General features: G+C 41.2%; 1 protein-coding gene across 4 annotated transcripts in view; it reads right to left on the bottom strand.

Moving 5' to 3' along the window:
* Positions 1–880: 880 nt before the first annotated feature.
* rhobtb4 (Rho related BTB domain containing 4) overlaps positions 881–12,718 on the bottom strand; it is a 44,687-nt gene continuing 32,849 nt past the window's right edge. For 3 of the 4 annotated variants that reach the window (XM_037098725.1, XM_037098727.1, XM_037098726.1), the window contains exons 9-12: positions 7,391–7,541; positions 7,082–7,170; positions 6,815–6,920; positions 6,258–6,436 (exon numbers count right to left, since the gene is read on the bottom strand). In XM_037098725.1, coding sequence (XP_036954620.1) covers positions 6,258–6,436; positions 6,815–6,920; positions 7,082–7,170; positions 7,391–7,541 — 525 coding nt within the window. Of the gene's footprint in view, positions 6,437–6,814; positions 6,921–7,081; positions 7,171–7,390; positions 7,542–12,718 lie in introns of all 4 variants that reach the window. The other variant, XM_037098724.1, reaches the window with a different exon arrangement.

Below are 12,718 nucleotides of genomic sequence, written 5' to 3'. Positions count from 1 at the left end.
ATCAAAGTTAATTACATCTGTATGTCAGACACAGTTTAAACAGACAGATAAAAGCATAACTTTGTTTTCTTTTTTTTTTTTTTATACCAGTAATCAGTTCTTTTATTTTCAGTTTCAGTGCTAATGTCATTCTTGTGTGCTTGACTGTGCTCATACTTTCCGATGAGCCCAGTCTATTGGTAATCATGCTGTAAAATATATCTAAGTGTACATTTTCTCAAACTTCGGCTTTTTTTGTTTTTACAAAAAAATACGAAACAGCAGCTGCATCCTTCCATCTGTTTTGGAAATTTAAATTATTAGGGTTCCATCTTGAAATTAACAGTATTGTTAAAAGTATTCAAAAGTCATACTTGAGCAAAAGTAAAGATCTTGTGTTAAAATACCACTCTAGTCATCCATACAAATAGTGCTTGAGTAAAAATCTTTAACTAGCTGATATTGAATGTATTTTAGTATCAAACTTATCTTTTGGCAACTTCTTTTGGCAAGCAAGACTTGAATATCAAAAGTATAAGTAAATGTAGATTATAAATATATTTACATGTATGTATACTGTGTAATAGCTGTCGGCTAGCTGTTTTTTTTTTTTTTTATCTGATTGCTGATAAATAAAATAATTTGAAAATGGGCTGCTGTTGTGCAGTTTGCACTCTGAAAAGTGAAGTACACAACTACACTTATCAAATGAATGTAGCAGAGTAAATCTGCAATATTTGCCTCCAAAATGTAGTGGAGTGGAAGTATAAAGTAACACAAAATGTATGACTCAATTAAATGTGCTTAGATACATTCTATCACTGGAACCTGAGCAGCATTAAATGGAACAAAGAACAGAATTGTCTACAAATTCCAAAGACAGACAAACACGAGAGACGAATTCAAAAGATTAACAGTTTTAATAAAATCCATGTCAAACATCAAAATACTGAAATGGCAAAAAAAGAAAAAAAAATCTCCTTTTGTTTCTTTTTTCTTAATTTTGTACAAATCACAGTGGTTCAAAAATATTACAAATTTTTTAGTTTCCAAAACTTTTTTTTTTTTTTTTTTTTTTTTTTTTTTGCAAAAGCAGCAAAACATTCTGATTGTTGTGTGTTTTTTCTTGAAAGCCCTTGATAGTCGTTTCGTTTTGTGGTTTGTGAGTGTGGTGTGCTCTTTCGTTTGCCTTTTACTGTAATACACACAATTACATGAGCGGTAAATGTTAAAGAAACTCATCCGAGTCAATGGAAACAAAAGTGCATAACAATACTATACAGTATATACCATCCACTTAAAAAATTACAGTATAGACCAGGGGTTAATCACACCATGTCTGTCTATATGAACACCTTCCCTCTCCTGGGTCTGTCTGTGCATACAACCCTATGTATACACCAGCTTAGTTAATAGATACAGTGTAGTAAGTAGTTACAAGGTGAGAGGCTATTTCCAGATGGGATTTATATCAAATGTACAACATTGGACTGTACTCTGGATAACAACTATCTTCATTAATGCATGATATACTGTATATATAGTCGTCACAGCGATTATCTGCCTTTAATCCAACCAGCAGTTCACAGATGTTGTTCCCCAACTTAGAATACACGACTCTGTGCATGACTGCAACATAAATTGCCGCTAAAATAGTGGAAGCAAAAGAGTATATATACTTGAATCTGAGAGAAAGAGCTCATGAGCAAGTGGAAAAAGTAATAAGTGAATATAAACGCTCAGCATCCTTATCAAAAAAGTCGTATTAGGCTACATAAGAGAAAGTGCAGGCACCTAAAAGAGTGCGAAAAACATTGTATAAACTGCTGGTTTGCTGGGTTTCTTGGTCGTCTCGTGACTTTTCTGTTGCGCTGCTTCAGCATAGATGATACCACACTCAACTTGTAAAGCTCCATATCTTGTGTTATCTTTTGCAAGTTTCTCGCACCGACCCCAATAGGCAGCTACCTACGTTAAGATACTGTACATTGAAGAGAGCTGCCCATACTTTTCTTTCTGTGCTCACGCACGTGCATTTCTTGGCTTAATCAACTTTATTTTGACCCCCAGAAGGCTGCAGTTTACAATGCGCCTCCAGCCGTTACTGAGCGAGAAGTGTGAGATTTCACCGAAGGCACGGGAGAGGAGACACCAAAGACTACCAGAAAACAGGGTGTTCTCTCAGTCACTTGGCCTCATGTTTAAAAAGGAGGGTCAGGCCTGAAAACAAGTGAGGAGAATGTGAGAGTGAAAAGGATGTAGGACAAGACAATCCAAATGAATGTAACTTTGGCCTGTGGGGGTCAGTGTAGAGCAAATATTGAGGGCAGGATAAAGCTAAGAAGGGTTTTTATTGTTTTTATTTTCTCCATCTCTCCCTCTCTGTATATCATTATCATATTTTTATTACCCACAATTCTCAATTTTCACCCCAATAATTAGATAATACTCATGTTTACATTAATCAAAGGTATCCAAGTACCCAAACACATATTATAGCGATTTTTGCATATATTTCAAACCAACAGTATTTCATTTATCTTTTTTATCTCTCTTTTTTTTCTGGTTTTAGAAATTTCCCACAACCCCATGTGCATACCAAGCGACCCAAGATTGGGTCCCAAGGTTAAGAAACTCTAAAATGCCTAACCCCAGAAACATGCATCATGCTTTATCCAATCCCTCGGTCATTACATGCTGGCTGAACCCAAACATTGCACTTGGCTTTCAGCCATTTAGGACATTCTTAAAATATTTGCATGACAACACTTGATATCAGATCCAATTTAGCTATTTATGCCTTGTATTTTTTACGCCCTCTACCCAAATTCACAAAATCTGATTGATTGTATTAACTACAGTAACAGTATAATAGGAAAATGCTGTAACACTGTACAGCAGCAACAGACACTCCGCATTAGTTTTCTGAGCAAATGTCCCAGCATATTATAAGTGGTATATTTAGTGATGCTACCGTAAGCTGTGCTGAGTGAATTCAATAAAACTGAGTTGTGCATAAAGCCACATAGCAAGAAGAGAGCTACCGTGGGATTCAGTGCCTACGAGACCCCTAAACGAGACGCTGGACGAGTCGTGTCACTCAGCTCCTCTCTGAGCAAGTTGTGGGAAAAAATGTTCTCATGCTACAATCATCATGTTTAAAAACAATCTTACACAAGGAACAATTCATGCTAAGCACAGAAAGGGTAGCGTCATAGACAAAAAAAAAAAAAAAGAAAGAAGAAAGTGCATTCCAACACTGAGTGTCATTATAGTGACAAAAAGTTAGCAAATGAACCACATTCCAATAGTGGCTGCACCCTCACAGCACACAGGCCAGCCAGTGCTCATTAAAAAGTGTACTCAAAGTCAGTGGTTTTGGAGCTTAAACACAGGAATCAACCCTACCTCTCATTCACCTGGTCAGCAGAGATGTCCAACCATGACGTGAGTCTTTCTACATCCTAATAATTACCAATCTGGAACATGGTAATCCAAGGCCATGTGACCAGACCAATCTGCTGTAATACTTGTTTAATTCAAGGCAGTTTGTCTGCATAAAAACAAGCAGCAGGCCTACAGATTCTCCACAGGCATGGCTCCGGTTGGCTAAGAAATACCCTCTCGAAGGATCATGGTGGAGGGTGCAAAAAATCAAAGCCATAATCCATTTTAAAGATAAAAAAGATTATTGTGGTGCATCCATCATGTCAACCACTGCAGAACCTGTCTGCAGGTTTCAACTGAAATTCCAACTACTTTTTAGCTTTGCCCAACTATAAGGCACATAGACCAAGAGAAGAGCCTTAATGGGTCACACCGACTATTAATAAGACAAGTCTAATGACCATCCCTTCTAAAAAAAAAAAAAAAAAAAAAGAGGCCATGGAAGTCCATCCAGCCATCTCTTCTTTAGGTCTCATTTCTTAATTCCCAAAGCCCTGCACTGGGATGAGTTTAGAGAAATTTCAGAATATGTGGGCCGCGTGAAACGCCGACTGTTCTCTTTTAGCCCACTTTCACTCTTTTCAGTGAGGAATCAGCTCAATTCTCACTTGGGTCGCGTGAGATCCTGGCTGACTTCTATATCCGTGGCTGACAACGACTTTAACACGCCTCCCGTCGACAGAACGCACCACATGTTTCACACAATCCGTCTATCTCCCGCTGTTGCCTGGGCAAAGCCGAGGGGTACAAACCCACAAATAGAACAACGTGCTAAAAGAGTCTCATCACCACCAAGTCTCGTTTTCACATTCGGTCCTAAAGCTCAAAGAAATTAGCACCCACGACGGAAGAAATCAGACATGCCCTCGTATGCAGCTATATATCCAGTAAATGATCGAACACATCCCCTTGTTTTGGAATACAAAAGCGGCAAAAGACATTACAAGGTTGTAACCACTGTACATAAAAATCAGAAATCTACATATTCTGACAGCACTGACCTATTATGACCTCTTACAAACTGCTAGCATATGGAGAAGAAAAAAAAAAGTTGGAAATGCTCACGTGTCAAATTTCAATACCATCATTACATTTCTGCACGCTCGTTGCAGGTAAACACTGAACAACGAGAAAGACGCTTAAATCTCGGACATGACGTGTGTGTCTGTGTGTTCGTGCCGACATTGTCTTATTGTGTCTGAAGCACCATGTTGGATTCCAGCGAGAGGACTGGAAGGCAATGTCCAGCAGTGACGCCACAGACTGAAAACACCACCACGAGGAAGGATTTCAATTATATCACGCTGCCTCCTCCTAAAAAAAAAAAAAAAAAAAACACTTCCTCTTTTTCTCCTCCATCCCCTCGCGTGTCGCTCGAGGAGGCAAGGGAGCAGGACATGAAGAAAGTGAGGAAGCAAGAGATAAAAAAAAAAAAGAACCACAGCTTTGGTATTCAGTATTAGGTGAAAATCAAGAGCTCTAAATGCACTGCTAACACTGTGAGTGTGCTTTAGCTTCATTCTAACACCTTGCAAGGATTTAGGTTATACTGACGAGCTTAATAATAATCGAAATGAGAGTAAAGAAATCACAGGCATAGAAAAACTCCTGTCACTTAGTGTGAGGGTTAGTGTAGGGGCCCTGAGCAGTGCTGCCCCCAGTGGTGTAGGGGTGTAAAGGCAGGCTGGCTGAGGTGATTCAGCGCAACCCAGTGGTCGTGGACGTTAGAGCAGATTTGTTTAACACTGTGTCATTCCTCCATTGCAGAGGTATCAAGTAAGGCTAGCCCTCTTCGCCCCTGTCATTGCTATAGAGGGGTCACTTTGAATGTCTCTGAAGTGCAGTTTGGTGAATCCAACTCATTTCACTTTTTTTTTTCTTTTTTGCACATGTGGTGTGCAGGAAGAGGGGGTGGGAGGTGCAGGGGTGTGTGATGGGGCACCAAGGACCACATCAGTACTATACCAAGAGCCAGTCGAGCCTCCCGACTGGGGCGTTCTAACTCGCTAATGGTTTTAAGGTTGCCCTTACATTCAAACTGGGAATAACGCTCCTCAGCATCCTTAACATGTCCAGGGAAAAGTGTGTGCCATTAACCCTGATAAGAGTGTTCTAGAATATATATATATATATATATATATATATATATATATATAAAAAAAAATAATATCAAAGTAATTATTAGACTGCACGTGTCAGTTCCTGGGAATCCAGTGCTGGTTTTAGAGGGGTGGATGTTTCGCACGGGTCTGTGTGTGCAAGCTAACAGTCTGCGTAGAAGTGAAGGCAGAGGTAAGCTCCACAAGAGGAGCTGCGGTGGTCAATGTGTAATAGTCTTTAAGGTCAGTGTGAAGGATGGAGACTGAGAGATATAGAGAGCCCTTGCTCCCAGTCCGATCACTCGAAGGCTGGGACACCTGCTGGCGGCGGGACAGAGCTCTTGTGGAGGAGGGGATGAGGGGCTGCACTGCGATGCCGCAGGCCCTTATAGATCAGGGCGACCGGGAAGCACTCAACTCGGAAGCATCACTCAATCATAACAACCGCAAAAAACAGACACCCACACACCCACGCACATACCCTTCGGTTAAGTCTACACTTGTCACACAAGCATCCCAAAAATCCACTCGTGAAGTCACCCACAAGTATAAAGAGGCACATACATTCCCCCAGACATGCTGACATTCAGGCATAGTAGCACTGACAGTCCTTTCTCCAGTGACAGAGGGTCCGAAGCCGACCTCCTCTATACGCGTTGCAGGGGGGAGGGGGTTAGTTATCCTGGGTGGGACGGCCCAGGTGCAGATGAAGGAGTCAGTGGAGGGAACCCTCTAGGAGACGTGTGGAGAGGAGGACGGGTGCCTCCAGAAACACCAGCCCCGTTTGGTGTGCTGCTTGCGCAAGATCTCCTCCTCACGCTCACGCTCCTTCTGGGAGCGCAGGTAGCGGTCCTCCTCCTTCAGGAACCACACAGGAGGCCAGCGCTGCTTCTCAAAATGTCTCTGGTTCTCTGCAGACAGGAGGACATAGACACGTACAGAAAATGTATTAGAATGTATTGACACTTTCAGTAAAGGTGAGATGGATGTTTTGCCTTTAATGTACTTGGTGCTAGACTTCATTTTCTTTGCTCATGAGGGACTAATGTGTTTCTTCTACTATTATTTTCATTTTTAGCTACCTAGCACCAGTACAAAAAAAAACAAGAAAATCAGCCTTCCCACTCGAACCAAATGCTTCCCTTGAACAAGTCACGGCATGTTAAAATTGCTCAAACTAGCACAGCACAAAAAAAAAAAAAAAAAACATTTGCAGGAGTCCTACTAACAGAAAACCTGCAATCCACCAAGACGGGCAGATTATCCGGGTAAAGAAAGACGAGGTGTACCTGGAGACATGGCCTTCATGTCTTTGGGAAACTTGCGGCAGATGCTGTTATAATTAGTGCAGATGTGATGGAGACACCAAGCTGATAGTTGCTTGGCATTGTGGAACTGCAAACAGAAAAACAGAAGAAAAGGTTACCATAGCGAGACGAACATTAAACTCAACTACATATATGATTACTATTCATCGCTTTAAAAATGCAACTTCAAAGGAAGCATTAATGCAATCTAATAGAATTGTTCTGTAAGGGACAGAGGCAAGGACAGACCTGTGCAACCTCGAGGTAAGCCAACACCTGTCCATCAATGTCGCCCCCCTTCACTGCCAACTGGAGAAGCTCATCCACAGCATGCTGTTCTGTAGAGGCATGAAATGTACATGATCAGGTCAATATTCACTGTTTACATGCACCATTGACATTCGCCATTCCATGTCAGAAATTCTCCGAAAGTCTGTTGTTTATCACAGCTCAGTGCATCTACGGTCTTTTACTGAGTCAGTGATAAAACACTGTCAAAATCACATCCTCCCACATTTCACTGGGAAACCTTTCTAATACTGCAAAGAGAGCCGGTACCTGTGAGGGCGACAAGGCGTGGCAAACAGAGACGGTTGGCCAGAACAATTAGTTCCATGGGCTCCAAACCAGGACAGGGTGTCAGCAGACCGCAGTACAGGAACTCCAACACCCCGTGCATGCAGGCTGTACTTGTGTTTGGAATGGGTACCTGGAAAACAATCAGATTGAGAAGGAAACACAAAAAAAAAGATGTTTGTTGGTTTGTTGGCAGGATTACAGACTACTGAGCAAATTTTCACAAAACATGGATGGAGGATGGGTTTTGGCCCGGAATAGACCCAATTAACTTTTGAAGCAGATTCAGATAAAAGAATTTTTGTCCTCTCAAATGAAAATGATGTGTTGGCAAATACATACAGAAATGGGCGAGGTCATGTCAATGAAAGCAGTGCGCGGGGTGTTCGGAGGTAAAGGGCAGAGGACATGCTGCTCTGGTCACATTCCGTTTGATCTAGACTCAGATGAAAGCGCTGCAATGTGATTTGAGCAATATGGCCAAAGAACCCGGAGCACACACAGGCAGCCCTGCACCGCTGGGCACAGCAGGCTGCGAGCCCAGCCTTAATGTGCATCAGATATCAGATTTAGACCCTTTTTGCAAATGACACTCTCAGACAGAGGGAGAGACAGTGCATCACATTATGTACATTAAGCTCCTGTTATATAATAAAATAATCTATGAACAGGACATGCTAACAAGTGATGGTAATCATTACTGATGACCTGACAACGCCAGACATGCACAGTTAAACAACTGAAACATCTGGGTGAAACAACACATTAATCATTAAAGCAATGTTTTATAGTGGAGGAAGAGTTTAACTGCCAAACCAAAGTCCACTATGAAAAAAAAACAAAAAAAAAACAGTCACCTGCAAAGACCTCTAGATGTCGCCATATCACCAATAAGACCGAGGCTCCACCAAAGGCACTGATCAAGGCTGCTTTTCAGCGCAGAACTGCACACCCACTTTGAGAAGTAAATTAAATAAATGCAAACAAATGAGCAAGACCTTTTCATTGGCCTAATTACTGTTAGTCAGACCGACATCAATTCAGCGGCCGGTAATGCAGTCAAAGCCCAGGAAGGACGGAAGGAAGGTAAGATGCTGATGAGAGAGATGACCTGACCCCTGCAGGAGTGTACCCACTGAGGCGCTCTTCAACCTCCAGTCCCGTAACCAATTAGGAGAATGTCAGCTTGCCGCGACTTCTCGTTACGACTAAAATGTCACAACACCACGACTCTGGAGCTTCAAGCCTCAGCTAGGGACAGGAAGCATTAATGAGTGGACACATACACGATGACAGGACATTTACAGATAAGACCAGATGTACTGACAGGTGTTCTTTTGCCCCCACATTCTGTCGTCCTACAGGTTAATTGCATTTTTTACTGCAAATTTATTTGCAAACCAACAAAGCCTGTATCGAGCTGCAATGACTAAAGAGGGAGAATGAGATATCCGTCCCCAGAGGGTTTTAAAAAAATGCACCTCATGGGAATTGGATACATTTTAAGACATAATGATGACTGTCAAATGTGTTACGGTCAAAACTCAAAACAATGTGTGGGGAGGGCAGTGAGTCCCGTAGCTGCCATCACAGATAAGTTACACAGCTTGAGAGGAAGAGTGAGAAAATTGAGGTCATGCTTCCTCTACAGTCAAATTCCAGATAAAAAATCAAGTAAGAGAAGAGAGAAGTTAAGTAAGAGAAACATGAGTGTAAAAGGTTAAGTTCGGTTAAAATGTGGTCATTTTTTACTCACCCTCTGTTCGATAGAACATCAAGTAAAGAGCTTAACTAACTAATTGTCTAACTAACTAACTAACTAACTAACTAACTATTTGGATTCGTGAGTTCTGATTACTAAAACAAAGATACAACTTTTTAAGCGTCACTGATGTCTATTTGTTGCAACAAATGTCCATAATTTTGCCAATACTAACAATACCGCAAATAATAATAATAATAATAATAATAATAATAATAATAATAATAATAAATAATGTTTTAAACACTGTTGTTCCACACAAAACTAAAATAGTCATGTTATCACACAACAGCATGTAGACTGAAATGTATGAGCCTAAAAATACTGAGAAAGGAAGTGTGACATGAGCACAATAATAGCACTGGCTGATCACATGCTACACCCACAGTCATAGTTACAAGTTGAGCTATAAAGTTTCAGATATTGGATCTATATAACACTCTTCCGTAACTAATGAGAATATTTGTAATATGATATGTAATATAATATACAGTCTGTCCAAGGTCAAGGTTAACTTGTCTGTCATTTTACAGCACAGGGTTTCTCAATGAAATGTAAGCTGTTGCCGCTTCATAGAATTATACGTATGATAAGACAATACGGTTACTTATTGTATTGTCAGTTTTTGTTTGTTTTTTTGTCAGTCTTACAGTTTTTATTGTTGACTTCTACGTCATGTATTTATGGTCATAGGTTTAAGTCAATTGTTTTATTTGTTAACTCCACCAGAGAGGTTATGTTTTCACCGTGTTGGTTGATTTGTTTACAGGATTACACAAAAACTACTAAAAAGTTACCCAAAAAACTTGGATTGAGGATGGATCTTGGTCCAGAATAGACCCCATTGACCTTTGGTCCCAATTAAAAAAACAAAAAAAAAACAGGTGTATTCAGTTGGTTCTGTAAGCACAGAGTTGCTCATGCTTTTGTGTCCCAAAATGGCAAAAACCTGTTCAATTGAATTTGATCAATTTTGTGCAAATTTGACTTTTGGTTTATTTTGAGTAGGTACAAGAATATTCCCATGACATTGCCCAAAAATCATTTTGGAACTGCTCATCCTCAGCTGCAACCTATTCACTCAGTCAGGCTGCTGAAACATACTGTACTGAATAATTCGACAAGAAGCTGCATAACACTGAACATTTAATCACTACTGTTATCTACAACACCTCGCCTTGTTATTATTAGATTTTCACTTCCTGTTTGAAATCTGTGACATCAGCATCTTTCAGTACTTTCTCTCTCTTAGATTACTCTGAATGTCACTGGACCATCTGCTGTGTAAAGGTTGTGCAATTGTGGTACCCTGTCTCCCCATAAAGGCCCCATGAAAGGCCAGTGTTAAGTGTTTCAGCAAGCCTTTGTGCTCGCTTCCACAGACACTGATTGTCAAACTACTGTTTATCCACCATGATCTGTGCCTCAAAGTGAAATACAGTCAGCCAGTGGCATAGTGATTCTGAAAATGTAATCTGTACATTAGCAACATTTTACAGGCTTCATCTGTGTCTTTGCAAGGACAGAAGTAACTTTTTAAAGCCAGCTTGTAGTTAACATAAAAAAAAAAAATCAAGTTCAGTAATTAGCACTGCTAAGCTTTTCTGCAAAGAGGAAAAAAACATGCAGATACATCCATATGCAAACATAAATGCTGACAGTTTCATTGTGTGGTCAGTCTTTGAGTCTTTGTCTCCAGGGCACCTGCCATCTTTGCTGTGCCAGCTTTATGCCATAAACAATGCCACAATAGTCACTAACATGAGCCATTTAGAGTAACCATAGACACCGGCAGCCCACCAGCAGCAAACACTGTGCCCCCTCAGTGATGCTGATGTCCTGTTTTCACCAACGTCCACAATAGCTGCACTGGCCTTTTTTCTCACCCACTCACATGGTGTTTTCTGGAATAAAACCCAGGCTGTCCACGTGGACACATAAAACAAAATGGTTTTCTTTCCCAGGTCTACGCTGGTTTCCTTCTAACATGCTTTCTGTAACTTTGTCTGTCTTTGTCCATTTGATTACTTCGAATCCTTCTGAAAGCCTGAATCTTTGTAACCTAACCCAGCTGACCTTGAAAGTAACCATACCCCAGGGGATCTGGTTCTGCAACACAGTCCGCAGAGTGGCAACTTGAAGACAGCCAGGCGCATGAACTTCCTTCCTGGTGAGGTCAGGTCCGTTGCACAGGCCCTGCCTCCGGAGGAACACCGAGCAACCAGAAGCTAAACTTCAGGTGAGAGGACACCTGAAGCAACCAGATCCGCCACTTGGGGAAGCCATGCTGACCTCGAAAAGAATGACTCTTCTTGGCTTGTGCTATGAACGGGTTGGTGAAACATCCTCAGTTCACTATCGCAGGCTGTGTATTTGCTGAGTTTGCAAACCACATGCAAATGTGGTTTGCAAACAGATTGTGGATCAATCTGATAGGAGGCTTCAAGCTTCTTGAGCTGTTAATCCTCCAATGCTCAGTGCACGCAGGTTGCATGATATAACGCATCTTATCCAAGTAACCCATTTACTTAACTTGTTAATTTGTTCTTTTAGAGAAGTGCTCCACAGGCCACGTGTGAGGACACTGACAGCTTGAATAGCCATAATACTGACTGTACTAAGTGTGTAAAGAATAACATGCTTATCAGAGAGGTACAGAGTTTTTCCAGTACCAAACCCCTCTTCAATGCACCAGAGTACAGACCACTTGGCGTCCCAATCATACCTTCACTGGTTACCACACCTACCCTCAGTCTTCCCCTTTCTTCGACCAGGTGAGGGGGTAGCAAGGGGAATTCCAACCACCTCACACCGATAACCTAAAGTTAACTTCACCTGATGAAGGCAGACGAACAGGATCACGCTCAACCACCTCCAACTCCCGATGACCACAAAGGTGGTTCCCCCCCCGCTCCCATCCGAGTCACCAACCAACATGGTTGTCCCGTTCAAAAGAGGGCCATTTCCATTTGCTGAGGGAACTGAAGTCCTTTGGAGTGTGCAGGACACTGTTAAGAACACTTTTGAAACACTGTGGTTTCATCTTTAATCTCCTAGCTGTGTTCTGGACTGCCCTCTGGATTCCATTGAGGAGGTGGGTGAGAAATTGTTGACGTCAATCATTGACAACACCTCTCACCCCTGCATGAGACTGTGGGAGCCGCAGCAGCTCCTTCAGCAACAGACTGCTACACCCACAGTTCTAGAGGGAGCACTACCACAGGTCCCTTGTTCCTGCTCCGACGTTTTAACTGAGGCACGACATAATGTAACACCATCACCCACCTCTTACAACTAGCTACTTTGCACTATTTATCCCTGGTTATCTAGATCATATTTATTCATTTTCATATATATTATGTTACTAGTATACTATTCATACGTGTTACATTATACATATTTTATCATATACACATTACTCGACCTTTTAAGATATATTTTCAACAAGATATAGTTTATACACTGTATTTGTATTTTCTATCTTATTCCATCTGTTAATCAGTCTACACTCCAACATGTGTCTATATGTTGCATATACTAAGCTAATA

Source organism: Acanthopagrus latus, chromosome 5 (assembly GCF_904848185.1).
Source record: "Acanthopagrus latus isolate v.2019 chromosome 5, fAcaLat1.1, whole genome shotgun sequence".
NCBI lineage: Eukaryota > Metazoa > Chordata > Actinopteri > Spariformes > Sparidae > Acanthopagrus > Acanthopagrus latus.
This window is presented reverse-complemented; position numbering and strand designations above follow the sequence as displayed.